Source organism: Fundulus heteroclitus, chromosome 11 (genome assembly GCF_011125445.2).
Source record: "Fundulus heteroclitus isolate FHET01 chromosome 11, MU-UCD_Fhet_4.1, whole genome shotgun sequence".
Taxonomy (NCBI): domain Eukaryota; kingdom Metazoa; phylum Chordata; class Actinopteri; order Cyprinodontiformes; family Fundulidae; genus Fundulus; species Fundulus heteroclitus.
Window position 1 is genome coordinate 4,115,835 of NC_046371.1, and position 25,411 is coordinate 4,141,245.

The 25,411-nt window shown below is 37.9% G+C and overlaps 2 protein-coding genes across 2 annotated transcripts in view; one reads left to right on the top strand and one right to left on the bottom strand.

Annotated features, from left to right (window-relative positions):
- Nucleotides 1-8,048: 8,048 nt before the first annotated feature.
- LOC105920356 (aquaporin-11) lies at nucleotides 8,049-13,367 on the top strand. The gene is made up of 3 exons (XM_012855940.3): nucleotides 8,049-8,743; nucleotides 11,924-12,040; nucleotides 12,164-13,367. Exons 1-3 carry the CDS (start codon nucleotides 8,152-8,154, stop codon nucleotides 12,268-12,270), a joined length of 816 nt encoding a protein of 271 aa, XP_012711394.2. The 5' UTR covers nucleotides 8,049-8,151; the 3' UTR covers nucleotides 12,271-13,367.
- A 5,134-nt stretch (nucleotides 13,368-18,501) lies between these two features.
- rsf1b.1 (remodeling and spacing factor 1b, tandem duplicate 1) overlaps nucleotides 18,502-25,411 on the bottom strand; it is a 37,616-nt gene continuing 30,706 nt past the window's right edge. Inside the window, exons 15-16 of the mRNA XM_036142758.1 lie at nucleotides 22,918-23,097; nucleotides 18,502-20,786 (exon numbers count right to left, since the gene is read on the bottom strand). Of these exons, the coding sequence (XP_035998651.1) occupies nucleotides 20,218-20,786; nucleotides 22,918-23,097 (749 nt within the window). The 3' untranslated portion in view covers nucleotides 18,502-20,217. The remainder of the gene's footprint in view (nucleotides 20,787-22,917; nucleotides 23,098-25,411) is intronic.

Consider the following 25,411-nt stretch of genomic DNA (forward strand, 5'->3'; position numbering starts at 1 on the left):
TTTTAATACATAAATTTTGCCCTTCTGTCTTTGAGAGAAGCATGATCCAGATGCTGAAGATTGGAAAAGGAGGCAGAGAACGCAGAATAAAGCATTAGCCTCACTACATGCCGTCAGCTAAGCCTTGCTGCTAAACCAGGTCCTGGAAAAAACCCGAGTGTGTCGTCTTCCTGTCTGTGGACTGTTGAATAATTGTGAGATATTCGGCTGATCAGGGGCCTGTTTCAGAAAGGAGGTTAAGTGAAAACTCTGAGTATGTTAACCCTGAAATGAGGGAAACTCTGGGTTTTCTGTTTCAGAAAGGGAGGTAAGTTAAACCTGAGAAAGCAGAGTAAGTCAAGCCCGTTTCTGAAAGAGAGGTAACTTATACTCAGAGTCAGTTACCATGGCAATTTACTCTGTGAACCTAACCTGGTTGGGAGCAGGTTTTCTTCAGAAAACCCAGAGTTTATTTTGGTCTCCTCCCCTTTTTTTAAAGAGGAAGTGGTGTTTAAACACCTCATTGATTCTTTGGGGACATATTCATTGCGCAAATTTCAGTCACGCAAAGGGAATGAAATGGCATGTCCTTTTATAGATGATCCTGTTGACTAAGAGGCTGTATTACTTTGTAGGGAGTTACATTTACGTTGGGAAAGGATTTTGAGGCCCAGAGTGGATTTTTTGTCATATTCCTATCCTATCACAGCAATTTATATGATGTCCTTCATTTGCTAAAAAAAAAAAAAAAAAAAAAAAAAAAAAAAACCACAAATAAAAGATTTTAAAATAGTTTCAATACTTCCTAGAATTCACCTGTGACCATACACTCACCTCTAGCTTTAGTTTCAGAATGTCGATTTCCAGATCTGCCTTTTGGATCTGGCGGTCCAAGTTCTTTGCTGTTTTTTTTCCTATCTTTTTAATAAGAAGAAGTCTATGTAACTCCTTAACTGGCAACTGAAAATACATTAGATTAGAGTTACATCATGAATGTAGTCTAAAATTCAGAATGAAACTGTGGCATTTACTGTAAATCACTGAACTGTGTCCATCTGTGCACCAGAAGTTGATGGACCTTCCTCCTGCCGTTCTTCCATAACTCTGGGGGGTAGAGATAAGAATGACCATTTATAGATATAAACTTGGATTCTATAGGCTACTCCACATATAAATGTGAATGTGTAGATTGTTTGATGTGTAGACATATAATATTAGAATTACCTCTGTAGGCCTGTCTGTGGCAGCAGAAACGGTTTCTTCATCCCCATCATCCTGTGAAGATGAGCATTTCATAGAGTACACTTTATAATACTATTTGTCATAATTGATGGTGTATGGAGTGGCTACTGACAACTGTATGGGGTACTGTTGGGACAGGAGGCTCCAAGAGGCAGATATTACCATCCGAATCTGTTGGGACCAACAAAAAACCCAACCCAAAGTAATATCAATGGAAATATCACATTTAGTCTATATAAAAAATACAACACTGTAGGTAGACCTCTTACATTTTATGAAGGCACTTAAATCTTCTGGAGTGACTGGCCATCTCTTCTGCATTTGTCAGGGGTGGTGGTGCAGGTCCTCCCCCTGTTTTATGAGCCTTTGCCTTCTTTCTGTTGGCTGAGTAGAAGTCAAATGAGAATGAACATTTAGACCTATGTCAAAAATGCTACACTGAATGCCATTTAGTCATTTAATATGTCAAATGTTTGTAAAGCCAGGTAGCTACTCTACTCCTATGATGTGCTCAAGGCTTACCTGCTTGAAGTATGTTTTTATATTTCATTTTCAGCCATGTTCTTTTGATGCCTGCAGGATTGCACCTATCCATGAAAATTAAATTAGGTTTAATAAAATACTGTTCTTCCAGTTTCACCTCTGATATAACAGTTGGGTAAGTTACTCTAAAATAGTTCTTAATTACTAACTACAAATTTTATCTTCAACAAGTCTAATTAGATTAATGTAATATTTACTGTCTCTAGAAAGTATTGGTCTACTTACTAATTTGTTTTACTTACTTATTACTTTCTAAATCCAAAATCAACCTCAACCACTTGAACAATACAAGGAGAGACAAGAGACTGCACTTCTAATGCTTTCAAATAAACAATATTCAATTGCATGAATTAATCTTAAATTGACCAAAGTGTGTAACTAGAGGGAGAAAGTTAAATTAAAAATATACCTTTTAAAATTTGATATTAAATCCACTATTGTTTTATAGTCTTTAATTTAATTACAGTATTTAGATGACTTAGTAACTTAATTCATTACACCCAACACTGTATAAAAGTAAATAAAATGTAAACTTAAGCATTGACTCAAGCAGCCATTTTCACCCAAGCTAACTCTCTCTCCCCTTCGCCGCTGCAGCCGTGTTGCTTTTTTTTTTTTTTTTTTTTTTTTTTTAAATACATGTTCAAATTCTGCATATGCTTGCATAAGCACATCCAGTTTTGCTGGTGAGAAATATGCAGACCTTTTTTTGTCTGACACTGTTGCCATGGTGACTCGTAATATCTGCGCTCCATTGGTAATGGCTTTTTATAGTTGTGGTGCACGCGCTTAACTCAGAGTCAGCCAACTCAGAGTTGATTGAACTAACTCATTTCAGCTGTTCTGAAACCCAAAACTCTGAGTTTCCCATCTCAGGCTAAGTCAACTCAGAGTTCAAGTTTTAACTCAGAGTTGGTTGAACCTCCTTATTGAAACAGGCCCCGGGTTTTGTGGCTGGAAGCAGCTCCAAACATGTGGTTTTTCAGTCTGGATTTGAAGGAACTGAGTTTCTGCTGATTTGCAGTTTTCTAGGAGTTTGTACCAGATTTGTGGAGCATAGGAACTAAATGCTGCTCTCCATGTCTGGTTCTGGTTCTGCAAAGTAGACCAGAATCAGAAGACCTGAGTGGTCTGGAGGGTTGATACAGCAACAACAGGTCTTTAATGTATTTTGGTACTAAGCTGTTCAGTGATTTATAAACTAACAGAAGTGTTTTAAAGTCTATTCTCTGAGCTACATGGAGCCAGTGTAAATACTTTAAAAGTGGGTCCACTGTCTATCTTCCTGGTTTTAGTGAGAACATGAGCAGCAACGTTCTGGATCAGCTGCAGTTGTCTGATTTATTTGGCAGACCTGTGAAGACAACATTGCAGTAATTAATGCGACTAAAGGTAAATGCATTTATGAGAGTCTCTAGACTGCGTTGGGACATCAGTCCTTTAATCCTGGAAATGTTCTTCAGCTTAAGTTGGAACAAATCCAACTTTTACTGTAAGGTGGTTATGGAAAGCTAAGATTTCTGCTCAATGTTTTGCCTTCTTTTTTTAAGTCAAGTACAACCCCTGGCAAAAAATAAATGAATCAATAGAATCAGCAGTCTTGGTGGATGTTCATTCAGTTGTTTATTTGACACAAATCTACCAACACTAATTGTTAAAAGGCAACCATACTGGTAGACCAAGGAAGGCATCAAAACATCAAAGAAAATGCTCAAAAAAAGTAAATGAGGAACAAATTGGAGGAAACATTTGTGACAACTGTTGCAAACTGCTCAAAGGAAATGGGATTTACATAGAGAAAAGCTAAGTGTACGCAATCATTAACACTTAAACAGAAGAAAACAAGGTTACAGTGGACTAAGGAAAAGCTGGACTGTGGATGAAAGTCATATTCAGCAATGAATCGCCAATCTGCATGGGGGAAGGTGATGATGCTGGAGCTTTTGTTTGGTCCAATGACATTTATCAGAATACATTGATGATTTGGGGGCTGCATGTCAGATAAAGGCACTGGGGAGATGGCTGTCATTACATTTTCAATTAATGCACAAGTTTACGCTGTCATTTTGGAAACTTTTCTTATCCCATCAATTGGAAGGATGTTTAGGGATGACGAAATAATTTTTTCAACATATTGCATCTTGCTATGGAGCAAACACTGAAAACATAAATAAGGCCAAAATGTCATGACCTGTAAATACAGGTACAGATACAGATCCCACCCACCCAGGCAATGCACCGTTTGTCCCTCTTCTACTGGGTAAACACTTCAGGAGCATCACATCCAGTTCAAGCAGACCTAGAAATAGCATCTATACTAAAGCTGTAAGGGCTATCACCCCTTGCCAAGGAGACCGAGTCCGTACACGTTACATCACCACTGTATGCACTCTCTTAGCCATCAGGAATGTTTTATCGCACAGTTCTGCATATTAAGGTTTAAGAACATTCCACAAGATTCACCACAAGCTTGAATATATAATCAAAGAAGCTTCAAGTGACTGATTCATCCAACACAACGGATCGCGTTTAGGTGGAACTGACTTTTGGAACATGGTGCGAGAACAAGCAGACCACGAAGACCATCTTGCACGTGCTAATCTTGATAAAAAAATAATTTGCATATTGTTGATTATGTTGTTACTTGAACCCAACACGCAGTGACAATAAAAACTGCTAAAGGCCAAAGGTGATGCAACACCTTGCTGCATCACCTTTCTTCACCTGTGTTGCTTTGTCTCTTTTTTCATGATTCCAGAATTGTTTCCCTCTAATTGAGCTAAAAAAAAAAAAACTGTTACTAACTAACCAACCTAACCTGTTACTAACAAAAAGAAATCAAGAAAATAATATTTTCTTAATTTCTTTTTGTTCCTTAAAGCCAGAAAGTTACCACTTAGAACGACCTTTTTTGTTTCATGTCTGCCATCTACTTTTTTTTTTTTTTTTTTTTTAGACAAAATTAAGTCAACTGAACTTGGTTGGGTTGTATACGTTTTAGTTTCCACCTCCTCAGTTGAATTAATCTAGAAATCAAAGAGGTGTTAAATTTAGATACAGGACTATGGTGGTGATGTGGACACCGTTGCACAACTAGCAGTTCACTTGTCGCTTTAACACAAGTTATGCAACGGTAATATTGTTTAAGGGCTAAGAGTCCAACGCTGAGGTGAACTTTGCACATCAAACTGTGCTTTTAAAAGCTGTTATGATTCCTGTATGCTTTAATGTTTCTTCACATTAAATTTTGACCAGCATTCTCTCCACTTTAATGCATCCGTGGGATGAATTTCTGAGCTTCAGTCTCATTCATATCCTTTAACGTTGGTGCAGAACACCAAAATGTTGACTTATTTTTCTGTTGCTGTAAAACTATTTCTGTCAGCTTTACACAAACAAGGTTTTCAAACTTCTGCAAAAAAAAAAAAAAAAAAGTACAAGAGCCCTTAAAATCTGTCTAAAGCTACATTTTACACTTTACACAAATATAGTTAAAATTTGTTTCAGTCATTCAATTTAAAAAGTAGAACTAATAGATTCCTGACACACAGCGACATTTTATGTAGATTTTGATTATTCTTATATAATCCTACGGGGTTCTGGTCAGGCCAGTTTGCTGGTCAATCAAGCACAGCACCATATGGTTAATGGAGCAGCTTTTGGTACCTTTGGCAGTCTGGGTCAGTACCAAGTCCTGCTGGGAAGCAAAAAATAAATAAATCAACATCTCCATCAAAATTGTCAGAGGGAAGCAGGAAGTGCTCTAAATGTTGACTGTGGACTTAAAAACTCAAAGCTTTGTTTTCAACCCTCTCCACACTTTTTCCTTCCACTAAACCTTCATTGAATATGTGAAGACACGGGAATCTGAACAGCCAGCCTTTTGTGACTTAACCTCCAGAGTTTTATGTATAAAAAACATAAAAATATTTTAATTGTTTTATGTAATAGTCAAAATATCTAAGAAGCTGGACTATCATTTTTCATTAGCTGTAGGACATTATCAAACATAAGCAACTCTAGCTAGAAGCTTTGTCAAAAAGGAAACAGTTTAAGCCTGGTCTTAAAAGTAGACGGGGTGTCATGGACTAAAACTGGGAGGTGGTTCCACAGGAGAGGAGCCTGATAAAGCTCTGCCTCTGTCCCCATTTTTTAGATTTTAAGCAGTTGTAACCCTCTCAGGTTTTCTGATTTGATGCCAAAACTGTTATTGGCACAGGTTCAACTCACACTGCTGACTTTCACTTCCACCATTTACTTTCTGCTGCACAAATAATTTATTTATAGGATACAAATACATCTAGATATATTTATTTTAGACAGTTTTTATTTATTAAGGTTTTATGTTGAGCTGATCACTGTTTTGTGCATGTTATGCTGCTGCTTTCAAATAAACTCTGGGATCAATAAAGTGAATCTTATCTTAAAGCACAGCCTGTGTGTGACGTCATGCCCAGATCCAAGTTCAAACTTCTGAGACAAATCAAAGACACTATATTGAGTAGTTCTGGGTCTATACACATTTTCAAGAGATAAAGAAAAAGAAGAAACATAAGTTGAAACAAGTTGTTTTGTGGATGGCAAACAGATGAGGGGAATTTTAAATGGTTTTATTTTCCTTACAAAAATAGAAAGAACATTTCGGGCAAACTCATAAAACAATACCAGTTTTCCATATTCCTTAACAGCTACCTAAATCTATCGTGTTGTGAGTCTAGGGGCCGCTATTTCCTTTGTGCAGCCTTCGCTGGTTTGCTTGAATTGAATCATCTCAGGTCTGCCCCAAAAAAAATAAAAATAAATAATAATCAGACAAATGCAGCTGATCCAAAATGCTGCTGCCCACGTCCTCGCTGAAACTAGGAAGATAGAGAACATGGACCCGGTTCTGAAGTCCTTCCATGGCTCCTGGATCTCAGAGAATAGACTTTAAAATCCTTCTGTTAGTCTATAAATCCCTGAATTAGCACCTAAATACATCACAGACTTGTTATCAGGGCATCAACCCTCCAGACCACTAAGGTCTTCTGGTTCTGGTCTACTCTACATACCCAGAACCAGAACCAAGTAAAGTATGGGCTTTAGGCTTGGGGGAAAAAAAAAAGTGCTTAAAGAGAAAGCTAATATTGGGAAAAAGTTAGATTAGCCCTAACTATGTTTCTAAATCTAATTTTCCACATTATTCTAAAAACTTGGAACTAAAATCAGTATTGAGGATGCTTTTCATCAAATACATTTTTACTCAAGTAATTTTTAAGAATGTCTGCTTTTTATCTCTCGAGATAAAAACTTTTTGCCCAACTCTGGTAATTTGTAGCAACTTTCTTGATAATTAATTAAAAATATATAATAATAATAATAATAATAACAATAATAATAACAATAACAACAATAATAATAATAATAATAATAATAATAATAATAACTAGCATGTCTGAGTCTAATTATTTAACCCACAAACTGCCCTATAATAGCAGCAGAAACAGCCTCTCTGGGCAACAGCAACATCCCTTCTGCTGGTTGCCTTCTTGGTAAAGTTGTCCAACCGCTACAACAGGAATTTCTTGACCCTGGGTTGAGTCTCCTAACCCGGCTGCTTGGTGCTGGACCCAAACAAGATCAAGTACATCTATTTTTAAAAACGTATTCAACAGCGTTTCCGGTTAAACCATCAAAATAAAACCGACTTAACATAGCGCTGATTTTGCCAATTTAAAAAAAGCGCAAAAGTTACAGTCCAGTATTCTCTCATCCATTATTCTATAGCAAATGTGTAAATTTTTTTTATTTTTTTTAAATGAAACCCTTTGATTATTTGAACTGCTCTACTGCAGCTGGAATAAACTGAACTCAATTAATCAATTCAAAATGGAAAAAAAAAGTTTTACTTTAAAAAGGCAATTAAACATTTATGTACTGTGATGGCGTCAGGAGTTTGTTCCAGTAGAATACATTATTTAGAAATCCAATTAAGAATATATATATATATATATATATATATATATATATATATATATATATATATATATATATATATATATATATATATATATATATATATATATATAAAAGTTATGCACCAGGTTTCTAAGACCTATTTTAGCCAGTAAAGTCAGTTATATTTGCAAGCAAATAAATATTTGGTGTGGATCATCGTTGACAAAAACAAAAACTGTTCCATTAATATAAATTATTGACATGCATGCCTGTGGTTGTACCTTTATTTTGAGGACTGAGTCGCTCTTTTTCCTGCTTCACAATAAAAACTGACGCAGAGGCGGCGGCGTCGCTCTGCAGGACTTTGACACTGAACTACAACTTGGGCTCTGCTCCACTCAGGGCTCTGACCGGGAGACTAACCCGTCTGTGAGGCTCTGGACGCGGGGGATGACTGACCTGTGGGTCTCCGTGGGGGTGCTGGCGGCCGCGGTGCTCCTCTGTGAGGCGGTTCGCCGCGCCGCAGCGCGCCTCCTCCGCGGAGTTTATTGGATTTACCTGCTGGAAGCGGTGTCCACCTTCCAGCTCTGCTGCTGCACCCAGGAACTCAAGCTGCTCGGGGAAACCGCCCGCTTGGACGCATCGACCAGCCTGACCCTCACTTATGTCATCACCGTCGTTCACTTAGCAACTTTCCGGGAGGCGGCGTGTAATCCCGGCGCCGCGCTGGAGAGCGTCTGCCGCGGCACCGCGAGCGGCGGAGCGGCGGCGCTCCTCATCGTTCTGCAGCTGGGAGCTGCGGTCGCCGCGCGGTCCTTCGCAGCCTCCGTGTGGTCGCTGGGTCTGTCGGACATGCACCTCCGGCACCAAAAGTTCGGGTTCCGGTGCTCGGACCCGCTCGGTGGGACGGTGCTGGAGGCTGCTGCCGTGGAGCTGGCCTGCGCGTTCGCGGTGCAGGCTGTGGTCATGCACGTCCACAGGCTGGAGGAGAAGCTCCGGGTTCACCTGTTCGCTGCGGTCATCACCGCTTTGGTTTACGCAGGTGCGTTGATGGGAGATCAATTAAGACCACCTGTCAAACCAGCAGCTTTGTGTTGTCAGCTGTAGGACAGCCTGATTTGGGAATTTACTTTTTGGATTTATCGTATTTTTAACGGAATGGATATTATCAGCAGATAAGAATGTTTAAAAAGGGCCCGCAATAACATAGGAGTGGAAAGACACTAAAACACACCAAATGTATAATGTTTTTGAATTATTCAATTACATTTTATTTATGTAGCGCTAGGGCTGGGCGATAAATCAATTTAATCGATTAATTCGAATTTACAATTCTTTAAGATTTCATTTTTGGAAAATCTGGATTTTATTTTGCCAATACACTCATTGGGTTTCCATGAAGAGAACAGCATGTGATGCTGAATATATGTTAGGCAAATGTATTGTTAAAATATTGTTAAGTTGAAACATTTTTTTACCATAATACGAGGTACTTCATTTACTTTTTTTTAACTTAGTTTGAAGTTCACAAGTGCAGTGAAGCCTGTTCTTAGCTCAAAGTGTTATACCACTAGCAGCAAATGTTTTGTTATAGCCTATTTTCATTGTTTATAATGGCACGGCTGCCATCTTGTTTTACAAGCATGTTTTACAGCTTGTTTTTAGTTGCACTATGAATTCAGGTCAACTCCCTGACGAAATGCTTGACATAAAAGCAAGGTTTTAAAATAATTTCTTTAATTTTTTTTATGAAACAAAAAGGAGGAAAAAATCCATTAATCGGATTTGGTATGATAAAATCGGAGATTTATTTTTTAATATCGCCCAGCTCTATATAGCGCCAACTCAAGGCTCTTTCCAAAGTCAGACTCCATCAGATCCTCCAGGTTGGTGAGAAAGTTTCCTCTCTAAGGAAACCCAGCAGGTTGCATCAAGTCTCTCCAAGCAGCATTCACTCCTCCTGAAAGAGCGTAGAGCCACAGTGGACAGTCGTCTGCATTGTTGATGGCTTTGCAGCAATCCCTCATACTGAGCATGCATGAAGCGACAGTGGAGAGGAAAACTCCCCTTTAACAGGGAGGAGAACCTCCAGCAGAACCAGAACCAGGCTCAGTGTGAACGCTCATCTACCTCCACCCACTGGGGCTTAGAGAAGACAGAGCAGAGACACAGAAAGCACAGAAGCTCACATTGACCCAGGAGTACTTTCTATGTTAGATGGTAATAGAGGATGATCTACCTCCCCTGATGATGTCACAGCTAACAGAACGCCAGACCAGGTGTACCTTCTATGAAGAAAAAAATGACAGAACTAAAAGTTAAAGGCTGAAATAACAACAAACAATGCAGATTGGAGAGCAGTAGGAGAACTCAGCAGAGAGAGAGAAATAGACCCTGATGTCCTCCAGCACATTTTGAAGTGCTATAATTGTGCTTTTTACCATATATGGGATGCTTTGGTTAGCATTAGTGCAGCATGTTGCAGGTGAGCCAATAATCCTCCAACTACTCTGGAATGTTAACAAAGGCTGCAATTGAGGATTTTCTTCGTTAATATCTTAACTGTTATTTATTCCATCTCTATTTTCCCTTTTCTACATTATCAACATTTATTCCCAATACAAACCATCTAAGTCTTGCTTATCTAGCCTGAACATGGAACCATAGCCGATAACACACAATTAGATTCAATTTATATAAAACTGTTTTTTTTTTGTTTTTTTTATCCAGTTTGTATTTATCACTTTTTTAAATACCAGAAGATTGGTTGCAATGTCCTGCCTGGTCTGTCACATTTAATCAGTTCCAGTACTGACCGACACTTCAATATAGTGTTCAGCAAACTATGAAATACGTCAATTTGAATTTTTTTTTTTTTTTTTAACATTTATTTAAAATTTCTTCACCTACATTCTTTGAACCTTAAAAATTAAGACCTTGCAACTGCTGGCATCCAGCTGCAGTCCGTGACGCTCCAGTTGTCCTGGCTGACATCTTTCAAAAAAATATATAAAAAATCTGTGCAGTAGCAGAAATACTTAGTTTAACAAAAAAGAAAGTAGAAGTAAACATACCTGTCGCATCGTTCAGTAAGACGTGTCATATAGCTTTATTAACAATAGATAATGTGGATAAACTGATAAAGCATTGTTTCAATGAAAGCTTCAGAGAGCCGTATTGTTTTCAGTCTTTATTTGAAGGAAACGTGTCTCAGGTTTTCAGGGAGCTTGGTCCACTGAGCAGCACAGACACTAAATGTTGTTTCCCCTCGTTTAGTTCTGGCCGTGGAGTCTATGACCCAACAAGTCTCTATAATGACCTGAGAATTGGACATGCTTTATACCTCACAAGTAATCAGGAGTGTTTTTAGGCAGGATCATTCAGTCCGATAACAATATTTTGCTATATATCCCTTTACAAACAGGGAGTCTGTGACATTATTTAAGGATTGGTGGGATATGATCAATGATTCTGGTATTCCAGGACTTTGGTATCACCAGCAGCTGCCGGGTTGATTTATGTTTTCCAGAGACCTACAAAGACAGCATTAAAATAAAAGAGCCTCCAGAAAATAAAATCACACAGTAGTTTTTCTGTCTTGATTTGACAATGAACCCCTTCATTCTGACAACATTCTTAAAATAGCCTGACTTCGTAATAGATGTAATTTATGTAGTTATAAATAGTCCCCAACTTCAGGAAAGCTGTGCTTCATCAGCGTAAGTTCTGTAAGAGTTGTTTTTATATTCTTATCTGAACTAATGTGCTAGCTAAAGCTTAGAGATCACCTTTCTGTTTGTAAATTAAAGTGACCCTAGAATGGAGCTCCAAAGAATGCCCCATGTGTCTTTGTCTACTCAGATTTATGATTGCCAAATGACACAAATTGTCCCCGGCTACCAAATAAGATCTAAAACTGGGAACCCCAATTATTTTCTTTGGTTATTAATCAGTACATTAGGATTAATTGTGTTTAAAAACAGCTCTGAAAGTCACTAACACCCAGACACAGCTTTTAGTGGGAATGGGGGAAACAACATGTTTGAGTTCTGATACTTTAAGGTTATAAAACATTTTTTAATGCACCATAATTCTGTGCATTCTGTGATGTTTATTTCTTATTCATCAAACACTGATTCCTTGATTATATATGGTTTCAGGTAGTTTGGGTTTTAGGAGCAGCGGTGCGTCTCTCTAAATTTTTTGTTCTTTTTTTGTGCAGGTGGAAATATTTCAGGAGCCGTTTTTAACCCTGCCCTGGCTTTCTCCATTCAGTTCCCCTGCAGTGGCCACACATACCTGGAGTACTGCTTTATCTACTGGCTGGGTCCAGTCTTAGGTAACTGTTGTTTTTGTTTTATTTCTGATTACTTTGTGGTATAATATTCCCTGTGGTACTTTTTTTAGTTTCATATTTTACACACAGGCTGCATATACAAAGTAACCGTCTATGTATCTGCAGGCATGGCGAGTTGCATCCTCCTGTTCGAGAAGATCATCCCTTTCCTTTCTGGAAAGAGCACAATTGGGATGAACGGCTCCATTCCACAGAAAGAGAAGACACAATAGATATTTTTTTAGGCTCCATGTTTAATTGAGTGAATGGGCATTTTCTAAATAATAATGATTTTGCAACGTGACCAGGTAGGGCGTGATGCAGCATCCAGCATCACTGATGTTGAAAGACACTGTTGCATGTGATGCTGCAGAAAATTAATGAGCATAAAACAGTCTGAAGGCACAAAAACATTGTTGGCTTTTTAGGCTAATGGGAAGAGCAATAAATCTGAGCACAAGGAAATAGCAACTTTTAATCTCACCAGTTGATTTATGAGAAGCAAAAATTAAGCAATAGATGAAGAGTTGGGTTTAAATAGGTGTAAAGACTGCTAATATTTAACATGTTCTGTTTCAGGGACAGTTAAAGCTCAATAGTTGGACTGGCTCACAACCCAAGGTGACCATAAACACTTTGTTCAACATGAACCATCATGACTGACGGATTTAAGTTAAAAATAGGCCTACAATTAAAAAATGCTAAAAGTAAAAGTGTAACTGCTGTTATTTACATTATTTACTATCAAATTTAACAGTTCTTTATTTAGCAACAAAAAAGCTTTGATTATATAGGTCTATATATGCAATTTATCCATAAGTCATTAGCAAAGGCTGATTAGCAGGTGAAGAGGGTGTCTTCAGGAGGCAAACCAATAATGGTGTGTTGTAGCACCATAAACTTGATTCTCTTGTTGTTAATCTAGGTTGACCAGATGTCCCCGATTTCCGTAGACAGTCCCTGACCTACACTCGGCAAAAGCTTTCCTGGAAATATCCCCGATTTCAGCTTTTGTCCCCGAAAATTGACGCCTACTCTCTTTGAAATGTTATCTAGCTAAAAGCTAGCTAGCTAGCTAACTAGCTACCTGTTAGCTAACCACTAGCTAATTAACCATTTCTTACACTTTGATCCTTAATTCCAAGAATGTTCTTATGCTTTGTTATCCCACTTTTGGCCTTGTAATTCAGTTGTTGTTTTTTTTTTTTGCCTTTTTTACAACATCATGAAGGCCTCAACAATCACAAACTGATAGTTAAGAGGCCAGTTTGAACAAATATTAAATCGGGTCTATGCTTAGAGTCCCAACAATAAAATCCAGTTTATTGCATTCCTTAAAGAACATGATCAATTTTATGATCTAATTCAATTTAATGCAAATCTATCTATAAATTTACCCCAAGTGACAAGTTATTATTATTTTTTAATTTTGTTAGAACATTTTGTTGATATTGCAGCAAATGCAAAGCTACTTTTTACGCTCGTGGCGTAGCAGGTAGCCTTTAGTCTTTAGTCCTCGACGCGGTTGACCCGGGTTTGAATCCAACCCACGGTCATTTGCTGCAAGTCTCTCCCCTCCATAAATATCCTGATCAGTAATCATATTGCAGTCAGATCTGTTAGTAATTATGCTTTTATGCAATTTACTACATTCATGTACCTGCACCAAGTGTTGCTAAACATTTCTAAGAATATATAAACACACCAGCTTAATGCAAAAAGGTGAATATTTAGTAAAACAGTTTCTCCTGAGGAAAAAATAAAGTGTATCTTCGGTTATTGTAAAATGTTAGCACACAATGTGTCAGCTGAGTTTTTTTTACTTATAAATATTTAGGCCTTTAGCAGACTCTACAGTTTATTTAAATCAAATCTCAAGTATTGATTTATCATTATTTATTAATGATAATAAGTATTAATATTAGATGGATGTACTCTATCTACCTACCTATCTATCTATCTATCTATCTATCTATCTATCTATCTATCTATCTATCTATCTACCTACCTACCTACCTACCTAAGTATGTATTTTTACATATCTGACAGTACTTTAATGTCTTTAATTACCTACCTTTAAATGGAAGAAGCACAAATGTTTGTAGTTTGATTGTTTTGTTTTATATATAACATTTAATGATGGCTTTAATTGCACCAAAGTGTTTCTATTTTTAAAACTGTGTTGAGATTTTGGACAATCATGGTAATTTAGTTCATTTTGAACAAAATGTACAGTTTTGTCCTTCTGCTTGTCTATTGCTGTGTACACCATCCATCCATCCATCTATCTATCCATTTTCTAGGTGTACCAGGTGTACCTTCTATGAAGAGAAAAATGACGGAGAACTAAAAGTTAAAAGCTGAAATAACAACAAACAATGCTGATTGGAGAGCAGTAGGAGAACTCAGCAGAGTGAGAGAAATATAGACCCTGATGTCCTCCAGCAGCCTAAGCCTATAGCAGCATAACTATAGAGGTAGCTCAGGGTAACATGAACCACTCTGACTAGAAGCTTTGTCACAAAGGAAAGTTTTAAGATTAGTCTTAAAAGTAGACGGGGTGTCTGCCTCACGGACCAAAACTGGGAGTTGGTTCCACAGGAGAGGAGCCTGATAGCTAAAGGATCTGCCTCCCATTCTACTTTTAGAGACTCTAGGAACCACCAGCAGACCTGCAGTCTGAGAGCGAAGTGCTCTGTTAGGAACATACGGGGTAATCAGAGCTCTGATATATGATGGAGCTTGATTATTAAGGGCTTTATACGTTAGAAGAAGAATTTTAAATTCTATTCTTGATTTAACAGGAAGCCAATGAAGGGAAGCTAAAATAGGAGAAAGTTTAGCTTTTATTAATAACTGATCTTGGAATTAAATCATTTATGGTACTTCTCTTGATACCTCAGCAGTCTGAAAAAAAGCCTTTTGTGTTGAAAGCAGAACCTGCATAATTTCTGTAAACAACAATGTGATTAAACTGATTTTCTAACAAATTTCTGATATCTGCCTCTTGATTGATTAGCGTAGGAAGATTCTCTGCCTTGGGTAAATAAGGCATGAGCACCATCCTTTGCTTGTATTTAACATTATAACATAATTAGATCTTCAGATACGCAAGACTGACACTTTTTTTTTTGGACACATAGGAAAATTATGCAGCATGTGCAGCAGTTCTCACACACCATGTCTACCACACATGTTCACCAATGAAACGTTTACACAACTCCTACTCATATTCTGCAGCAGTAACTGGATAATAACGTGACAAACTCTTTCAACACTGCGCTGATGAAGGTTCAATTGACTTGGGATGTTGGATGCTTGAAACTACAAGTGAACCTGGTGCTAGTGGCATAATTTTCTGAATAATTTGGTTAGTCATCTGACCACATTAGATATTTAAACATTAAAAACAAAAGTGGTTTATGTTATGTCAAAAGTAACGTGTCCCATTCTGAATCAGTTGAACATTGTGATTTCCGCACCCTTGATCCAAATATACTTGCACTATTCAAACCAGACGCCTACCAAAAGAGAGACACAAACTTCAAACAGAAGGTATCATGTTCCGCAAAATAATTTCCTCACATATAGACCTGTGTAATGGTTTTTAATATGCAAGCATAACATTGCAAGATAGAAAACAATGTCACAACGTAACAACAATGTGGACCATCATTTCGTTAGTATTAAGAAAAATCAACCCGTTAAGTAAACAGCACTCCAGATTAGTTCATCCCCCTCCCAAATATGTATTTCTCTTTCATTTAATATAAAATTATAGATTATTCTTTAACTATTGTGATTCTGTTTTGTGTTCGGGTGTTTTGACTCTTATGAAGTATGATCTCCTGTGAATGGAGATTGTTTATTGAAGGTTTAGCACATTTTGCCTCAGTACAAATTGATTATTCCGTAGAAAATTATCTTAAATCATCAGGTGTTGACACAGATATGAAGTGCCCTAAGCAGGGCTCAAACTATTTTCTTACTTTGAAAAAGTCGGGTTCAAAATAACCAAAACCATGAAACTGTGAAGGGGCAAAATGATCACGACTCAGCAATTTTTGGTACCATCGTGCTGTGGGGTTGCACTGCTTCCTCTGGGACTGGGACCACCAAAAGAATTAAGAAACTGAATGATTTTTATCGGCAGACATGTTTAAAAATTATTAAAGTCGTTCCTACCTTCCAAAGGGGCAGTAGCTCAAGAATGGACAATACAAAGATATTTCAAACCAGACAGATTTTTAGTCTGGACTTAAAACTGCTGAAACATTCAAGATTAAATCACACAGCAATAATAAGTGCCTTTTTTTCAGTTCACAGAGTGCAAAAAGGTGGAAGCTGGTGTCAAACTGTTTTTATCTCTTTTTATTACATTACCATTGTTAAACTTTTGTTATAGAATATGTTTTATATTAGGTTATTGAATCCTAATGATGCAAAGGATATTAACTTGTGCTGTGTGACTAATCTTTTGGGAACAAATGTGGATGTGACTCATTTTTTTGATCAGCTGTGAGTTTTGCCTTATTTTGTTTTGATAGAGAAAACCCTGGTCCTTTATTTGAAAGGAGGCAATTTGTTGCTGTTTTGTTAGTTTATAAGTGGAATTATTTGTACTATAATAAACCTTAGTGAAACAAATGAAATGACAGATAATCCCCCTGCTGAGGTCTGGATTATCCCAAAAAGGAAAAAGCCCCACATGGTACCTGTTACGTAACCAGAACATGTGCCCTTTGGTTTCCCTTTACACCCAGATTAATTTAAAAGACAAATTAAAGCAGATATTTTTCCATATTTCTGCTGTTTCTGCATTTTTTCAGCTTCTGAAACACAAAGACAACCTGAGAAAATACAAATGATTTCACAAAGATTTTTCCAATGTGAAACGAGAATATCCCCCAAACCTAACAACTAGTCGTACCAATCTTGATAACTGTCATAAAGTGTTTCCAATCCTATTTCATATTGTCATACAGATTCGACTTAGTGATCTGTTGAATCAACACGTCGGGTTGTAATCAGATCCTGATCTAGTAATTATGAGGTAAGCTGTCTGATTTTTAATTTTATTTTTTTGGTGAATGCAATACGCTTCCGTAGCGTAACACCAATGGTTAACATTTATTTATTGTTATGCGGTAATAAAGATGGCTAACACCAGCTTAATATAGTTTAAAAGTCACGTGCAACTGACTGTTCTGACCTTACTAATAAAATTAAGACGTTTCCTTTTTTTTTTTACAACATAAAAAGTAAAACTGAACAGTGTAATGCTAAAGAATTATAGCTGAATCATTGAAAAATTATAAAGATAACTATTCCACCCTCAAACTTTTCTGTCAAACTATATTATAATTTGTCTAGGTGTAATGAAAACATTTAAACAAAAATGCTAGTGAAAAAAAATAAACTCCATACATTGCTACTTCTAATTTAATTTGTAGCACATTTATTTGCAGGGTTATTAACCCTCATGAGAAAAAGCCTAGAAAGACAAGCATAAGGTTTAAAGCCCAATTTATTATAACAAATGTACAAGAGCCGATCCATAAGAAATAGCAGTAAACAAACAAAAGTAATATAGCAGACAAAACACAATCCGTCTACTAGGAACTATGCACAGTGGACAGGGTTTCTTTCCTTCCAGCATCATGAGGTAAAAAGGAAACGGTTAACACTTCAGTCGTTGGCACTGGTCTTTTTCACTAATTTTGTTTCTTTGCAATACATTTCTTTACTCAACCCACCAGAACACACACCTTTGTTATATTTTTATATTTGGGTTTGCTAAATTCTGTCCACCTGAAGGCTAACTATTGTAGTATTTGTGTGCGCGCTGCAAGAAGCGCGTACAGTTAATTAATTTTTTTCTCGGGAATCACTTTGTCGGGAAATAAGAGTGGCTCATTCTCTGCGGAGACCACACTCGGAGTAGTTTACAAAATATTTTACAAATGGGCTTCATCTTCCCTCTCAGACCAGATGCAGCTGACCTGCATCAGTTTTTATCATCCCATCCCGCTCCAGCCTGTTATCGGTCAGCGCATGCTAACCTCTCACCACACAACCTCCACGGCATCAACACCAGAGGTCAGGAGATAAATAGCTGTAAAACATGATCAGACTTTCTGATTTTGCTATAAAAAAAAAAAAAAAAAAAAAAAAAAAAAAAAAAAAAAAGGTTGTGCCGCTGTTACATCCCTACAAAACGAAAAAAAAATAAACAGAAAATAAATTTAGAAACCCATGCAATCCCAAATAATTGCCCAATATATTTCCTTTTACATGAATACAAAATGCCTCTAAATATATTACAGCAAAAACTACAGATATACAGAGACTGGTTCCAGCAGAGGTCAGTGTAGTCATTGGTTTTTAAATTGTTTATGTCTATCCGCCCTGTGCAAAACTTCGCCGTTTTGCTTCCAAACTGCGTTATTACACCTTTTTTTTTTCATAATCTTGATCCTGGTGGGGGGAGGTAAAGTCGGACAACCGCAGTTGGGTTCAAGATTATGAAAAAACAAAAGAAAGAGGTGTTGGAAGATCTGGGAAGAAAAAAAAAATGATGGTATGTTGAATGAGCCGAGCGTTATTTTAGTCACACATGATGTTTTGACGCAATTTCCAACCTACAATGAAGGACAATATACAAAAGAAATAAGACACTTTACATTTTTACTCAGCCAAATAATGGTTTAGATATACAAAAAAAAAACCAATTGCATAAAATAAACGTGACAAATGAAATACGAAGACACTCTGCGAGATCTAAGGATTAGGAGGGACAACAGTTTTAACTTTGTGATTTTGTTGCCCCAAAACGACTCTTAAAACGGAGAACTCACCACCGGGGCTGATGACGACACACACAATTCAATTAATTACACCGTGTATAGAAAAAAAGCTACTCTAGCGCTCAAAGTTCAGAAAGGGTGGGGGTGAAAAATACAGAGATACATTCACACCTTCAACACAGACAGGTGGATGGCAGGAAAAAAGGAGTAGAAAGATTTCCAGGTAAAACCGCCGGGCAGCCACCGTCATCCCAGCTGCTTTTTTAGGGCTTAGCTTATTAAATATGGAATTTACAGAGGAAGATTAATCAGCTAAAAAGGGAAAATTAGTTCCACAAATTGAACTTTTAAAAAAAAAACCTCAAAAGTCCAACTTGGGACATAATATTTAAATAAAATACCAACTTTATAACTACTTTGGATATATTGGGAACTGCAGCACAGTTGTGACTTAAAACCAAGAATTCACCCTGGACAACTGCTAAATAATAGTAATTATTATTATTATTATTGGGCTTCAGTGATTGGATGGTATTTGCATCAACACTCTGCCCACATGTGATCATAACAGGCTTGACTGAGTCCAAAAATGTTTAAAAATGTCTATATTTGTAAAACTGCTCTTTTAATCCAGCGGTGGAACGTTTAAGGTGGAACGTACTCACAGGCCACACACACAAAAAAAAAACTCAATTTAAAAAAATAAAAACCCAAAAAACTATTTTTTAATGTGTTTTTTTATTATTAGCATTATTTACATGATCAATGATAAATATAAAATATTTTAGTGAAAGAGACCAAATGGTCTGATTTTTGTAGAAAATTGATCTTGTTAGAGCTGAAAGCCTTTTTAAAAGAACGGATTTTGCTTGTTGAATCTTTTTTTGGGGGTGTCAGAGGTAATTTCTCAGCAGCAAGAAGAGAACTCGGGTCACTACTTTAAAAAATGCTAAACTTAACGTTTAGTGGTAGATGGTAAAATTTGTGCCTATTTTGAATAGAACTAAAGGGGGGGGGGCGCACAAAATCAACTGCTGTGAACTTTGAGTCGGGTATGGAATGATATTTGGAGCTAGACAACTAATCTCAGACAAAATAAAAACGATTTCAGTGCCACATGTTAACATTTAGTGGGTTAGCGCTTAAATAAACCGGTATAAACGTAAAAAAAAAAAAATGGATGACTGGTCTGGAGGAAGGTTTGGCAGTGGAGCTGATATGTCGGGTCAGGACGAGCAATTCTCTCCACGCTCCACGGTGAAACGGACAAAAACAACAGCTGGAAGGGGGGAGTAATAAAGTTAAGCAATATAAAAATACATTACCACAAAAAAAAAAAAAAAAAAGAAACGGTCCAGTTTTTTTGTCACCTATTTACAACTGTTCATTATTGCAGACGTAATCAACCAAGTCCGTCACTCCTAGCAGGTCGTCCTCGTCGTCCTCCTGCGGCGCCACTTCCTGCCCCGCCAGTCCGTTCGGCGCCACAGCCGGCGTGGAACCGACAGTTTTAGCCGTCTCCAGGTGAGGAGTGAGACCCGGGGCGGCGGCGGCGGCGGGGGGGCGGCTGACGAGGCCGTCCGAGTTCTTTGTCGTGTTCTGTCCGTTTGTGGGCTGGGGTTCTGACAAGCGGTCCGACAACTTTGTTCCCTTTGGCTCCTCCTCGGCCGGCTTCTTCTCCTTGGGCTTTTCCTCCTTCTCCTTCTCCTTCTCCTGCTCTTCCTCCTCCTCGTCATCGTCAGAGTCGATGCGGTTCACCCGTTTCCTTACGGGCCGATCCTCCTCCGAAGAGTCATCCGAGTCCGAGTCGTCCTCTTCAGACGCTCTCCTGCGTTTCAGCGCCAGGCGTCTGCGTCGCTGCCGGGAATCTTCGTCTGAGGAGTCGACTCTCCTCTTCAACTTCAGGTCCTTGGACTCCTCCTCAGAATCTCTGGAGAAACTCGCTGGAGGGATAAAAAAATAAAAATCAGTATCCAGCATTGGTTGCCTGCAGTCAGGAAGTCCACAAAATGCAGCAAGAGTTCTGATTAAATCATCAAGTGAGATCATATTTCTCCAATTTTAGCTTCCCTTCATTGGCTTCCTGTTAAATCAAGAATAGAATTTAAAATTCTTCTTCTAACGTATAAAGCCCTTAATAATCAAGCTCCATCATATATCAGAGCTCTGATTACCTCATATGTTCCTAACAGAGCACTTCGCTCTCAGACTGCAGGTCTGCTGGTGGTTCCTAGAGTCTCTAAAAGTAGAATGGGAGGCAGATCCTTTAGCTATCAGGCTCCTCTCCTGTGGAACCAACTCCCAGTTTTGGTCCGTGAGGCAGACACCCCGTCTACTTTTAAGACTAATCTTAAAACTTTCCTTTTTGACAAAGCTTTTAGTCAGAGTGGCTCATGTTACCCTGAGCTATCTCTATAGTTATGCTGCTTTAGGCTTAGGCTGCTGGAGGACATCAGGGTCTATTTCTCTCACCCTGCTGAGTTCTCCTACTGCTCTCCAATCTGCATTGTTTGTTGTTATTTCAGCTTTTAACTTTTTGTTCTCTGTCATTTTTCTCTTCATAGAAGGTACACCTGGTCTGGCGTTCTGTTAGCTGTGACATCATCAGGGGAGGCAGATCATCCTCTATTACCATCTAACATAGAAAGTACTCCTGGGTCAATGTGAGCTTCTGTGCTTTCTGTGTCTCTGCTCTGTCTTCTCTAAGCCCCAGTGGGTGGAGGCAGATGAGCGTTCATACTGAGCCTGGTTCTGGTTCTGCTGGAGGTTCTCCTCCCTGTTAAAGGGGAGTTTTCCTCTTCACTGTCGCTTCATGCATGCTCAGTATGAGGGATTGCTGCAAAGCCATCAACAATGCAGACGACTGTCCACTGTGGCTCTACGCTCTTTCAGGAGGAGTGAATGCTGCTTGGAGAGACTTGATGCAACCTGCTGGGTTTCCTTACAGAGGAAATGTTTTACCAATCTGTATAATATGATTGAATTTGACTTTGTAAAGTGCCTTGAGATGACATGTTTCATGAATTGGCGCTATAAAAATAAAATTGAATTGAATTAAGATCAGAACAACCGAGTCAGAATAAAGATGACAAGATCTACCCTGATTGATCAACAGAAACCAACAGAGGAAAGTAACTATTATTCACTGTGTCCTTTTTAAGCCTGGTTCTGGTTCTGCTGGAGGTTCTCCTCCCTGTTAAAGTGGAGTTTTCCTCTCCACTGTCGCTTCATGCATGCTCAGTATGAGGGATTGCTGCAAAGCCATCAACAATGCAGACGACTGTCCACTGTGGCTCTACGCTCTTTCAGGAGGAGTGAATGCTGCTTGGAGAGACTTGATGCAACCTGCTGGGTTTCCTTAGAGAGGAAACTTTCTCACCAACCTGGAGGATCTGATGGAGTCTGACTTTGGAAAGAGGCTTGATGAGATGATGTGTATCATGAATTGGGACTATACAAATAAAATTGAAAAAAGTTAGACGGTTTTAACAAAACTGACTGGAAAAATTTATTTTTAGTTTGTCTAAACCAACCAAAGGTACGTCTTGGATTAATTACAGTCCAGTTTTAAATATATTGTACATCTGCATCTCATATCGAGGTATAACTGAAAGTGTATTTAATACATATAGATTTATTCCACAGAGTGATATATTTCAAGTGATTTATCTTCCTGTTCAGTTTGATCATTATGGCCTAGTTTAATTTACACCCTAAAACTCACATTAGCAGAAAATTACAATATTATTTAGGATTTAAAAAAAAGTTTTAAAATTACAGAACGTTTGGTGGAAGGAAGAAATGTGGCAGAAAAAGATGCACAGTGGACAGAAATGTGGCATTCACCGACATGTCCACAAGGACAATATAAAACTGATGCTCTGAGAGTTGTTGATTCAAGGATATCAATGGAAAGTTCAGTGGAAGGAAAAAGTGTGGTAGAAAAAAAAAAAAAGGTGCAATATGTGTTCATTGTTTCCTCTTAGTTAAGAAAACCCAAACAGCCTAAGCACCGACGTCAGATCCGGGTCAAATTAACCGTCTCTAGGGCGGCAGACACGAGGTCCGACTCACCGTCGCTGTCGGAGCTCTCCTGGGGCCGTCTGGGTTTCATTTTGGCCCGGTTGCTTTCAGCCTGGGAGCCTTCGGACTCGGATGTCTCGCAGTAGTTCACCTCCTTCTTGTGGCTCCGCCGAGACCGCCGCCGACTCATGTCCAGGTCGCTGTCACTGTAATCACTCGAGTGTTCGGACTCTGCAGCGGAAATTAGGACTCGTTTATTATGAGTATAAAACTAATTAAAATTAATGTTTTTTTAAATGTGAAAATAGGTTTTCTTCCTGTCAACTTAACGTGGATCTGACAAAGAGCCGTAAGGTGCAGATTTCACAGCAAAATGTATCTTTAAGGGTTTTGTCACTGAGCTATATTATACACTGGAGTGCTAATCGCCCGCTGTTAGAACGAGTCGGTGTGAAGCCACCAGCCGCCATATTGGTACTCCCCATTTCCCCCCAGTAACTAGGGAATATGTGCGCTACAGCATCGAATAACGAGGATTTTCTTATGTTCAGGGAGGGCTTAAGACTTTTAAAATGTCAAATGTCATATACTTTTATGTTATGTACTAAAACTATCAAGTACTGAGAAAGTCATGTGCTGAAATATATATATACATACACATATATACATACATATATATACATATATACATACATATATATACACATATATACATATATACATACATATTTATACATATATACATATATGCAGTGTGCGATTTGCAAAAAAAACAGAGGGGGGGATAATTTCCTCGATTAATCACATAATGTCGACAGGTAACTTGAGATTAATTACAAATTAATTGTATGTTTTATCCTTTTATTTCTAAAAGTGTAATAGCCTGTTTGGGCATTTTAATATGCAATTTTGCAATAAATGACACTAATAAAATACATGCTTGTATAAAAAATATTTTTGTTATTTTGTTATTTTTCAAGCACTTTTGAGAATTGGAATGAAGACATCCTAGTGCCAGATGTTAAACTCCGGAATATAATGGCTAAATGACTAATCATGACGCCCTGATGTTTACACAGTGTGTAAATAAATACCATGCCGATATATTTTTTTGCCTCTTAAACAAAGATAGACATGGTATTAGGCATTAATAAAAATTTTACATTTCAATAAAGTCATAAGTTTTATTGTTCGTTTTTTCACTCTCTTTCACACACATCTAATTCTGAGCTTTCACACCAACAACAACTTCTTTGAATATTTTTGCTTGCTGTTTATATCCATATTCATAGAGTTTAAGCCTGGAAAAAGGTTTTAAATCTCCAGGTCATTCCAGTCTTACACTTTGCTTGCAACTGGGCAGGAGCTTAATACCCTGAATGAGAGTGTTTAGCAACTGTTTAGTAACTCCAGGTCCTTCGTTTGGCAACGTGATTCAGCCTTAGTTTGTCAAATACAGAGACAACAAATTAATAAGCATTAAAGTACGGTTTATGGGTTGGGATTCTGCAATGTTATCAGCATATTAAAAACTCATCTTCAGAACCAATGTCTGATAAAATGGTGATCTGCACCATGTAATCTACTTTCAGCAGTTATCACCGGTTATTGCACCGTAAACTGCAGAAAATACGTGCAGAGTTGCTCTGTCTGCCTTTACTACCGACGGCTCCTATGGCGGAGGGATATTTCAGCTGGATACAGAGTGTGGGCAGTGCAGGCAGGTCTCTTAATAACCGCTGTTTGTCACTTATTTTAGAGCCCAAATAAGCGATTTAACTTTCAGAAACGTGCCCAAAAAAACGCAACCCGTGACTTATAAAATTTACAAGCGCCTTTAGAATAAAAGAAGCCCAAAGTCTCATGAAATAAACAGTCTGTGCAACAGTGAGCGCGGGTCTTCTTTGCTACAGTCTCTAGCTCTCTTGAAACTACGGAAAGCGCCGAGGGTAAAAGAAACACAGTCCGGAGAGCGCTGTGGGGGAAAAACATTAGGGAACAGTGTGTGTTTTGACGCGCGATTAACGGCGACAAAAAAATGTCGGCGTTGTGGTCTAACGCGTTAAAACTGACAGCCCTAATTTATATACATTTTTAAATTCAGACCAGAGGGGGGGAGGAATCCATCCCCCCCAGGGATAAAACATGAATGACCAGAGGGGGGGACGTCACAAGCAGAGGGGGGTAAATCCCCCCCATCCCCCCCAGCAAATCGCACCCAGCATATATGTATACATATATATACATATATATATATATATATGTATACATACATACATATACATATATACATATATATATATATATATATATATATATATATATATATATATATATATAATAGATATATATACATATTACATATAATATACATATATATATATATATATATATATATATATATATATATATATATATATATATATATATATATGTATACATATATGTATATATATGTATATATATATGTATATATATGTATATATGCACAGTGCGAAATACGGGGGGGTCCGGGGGGGCTCGACCCCCCCGATTAACCCATGAG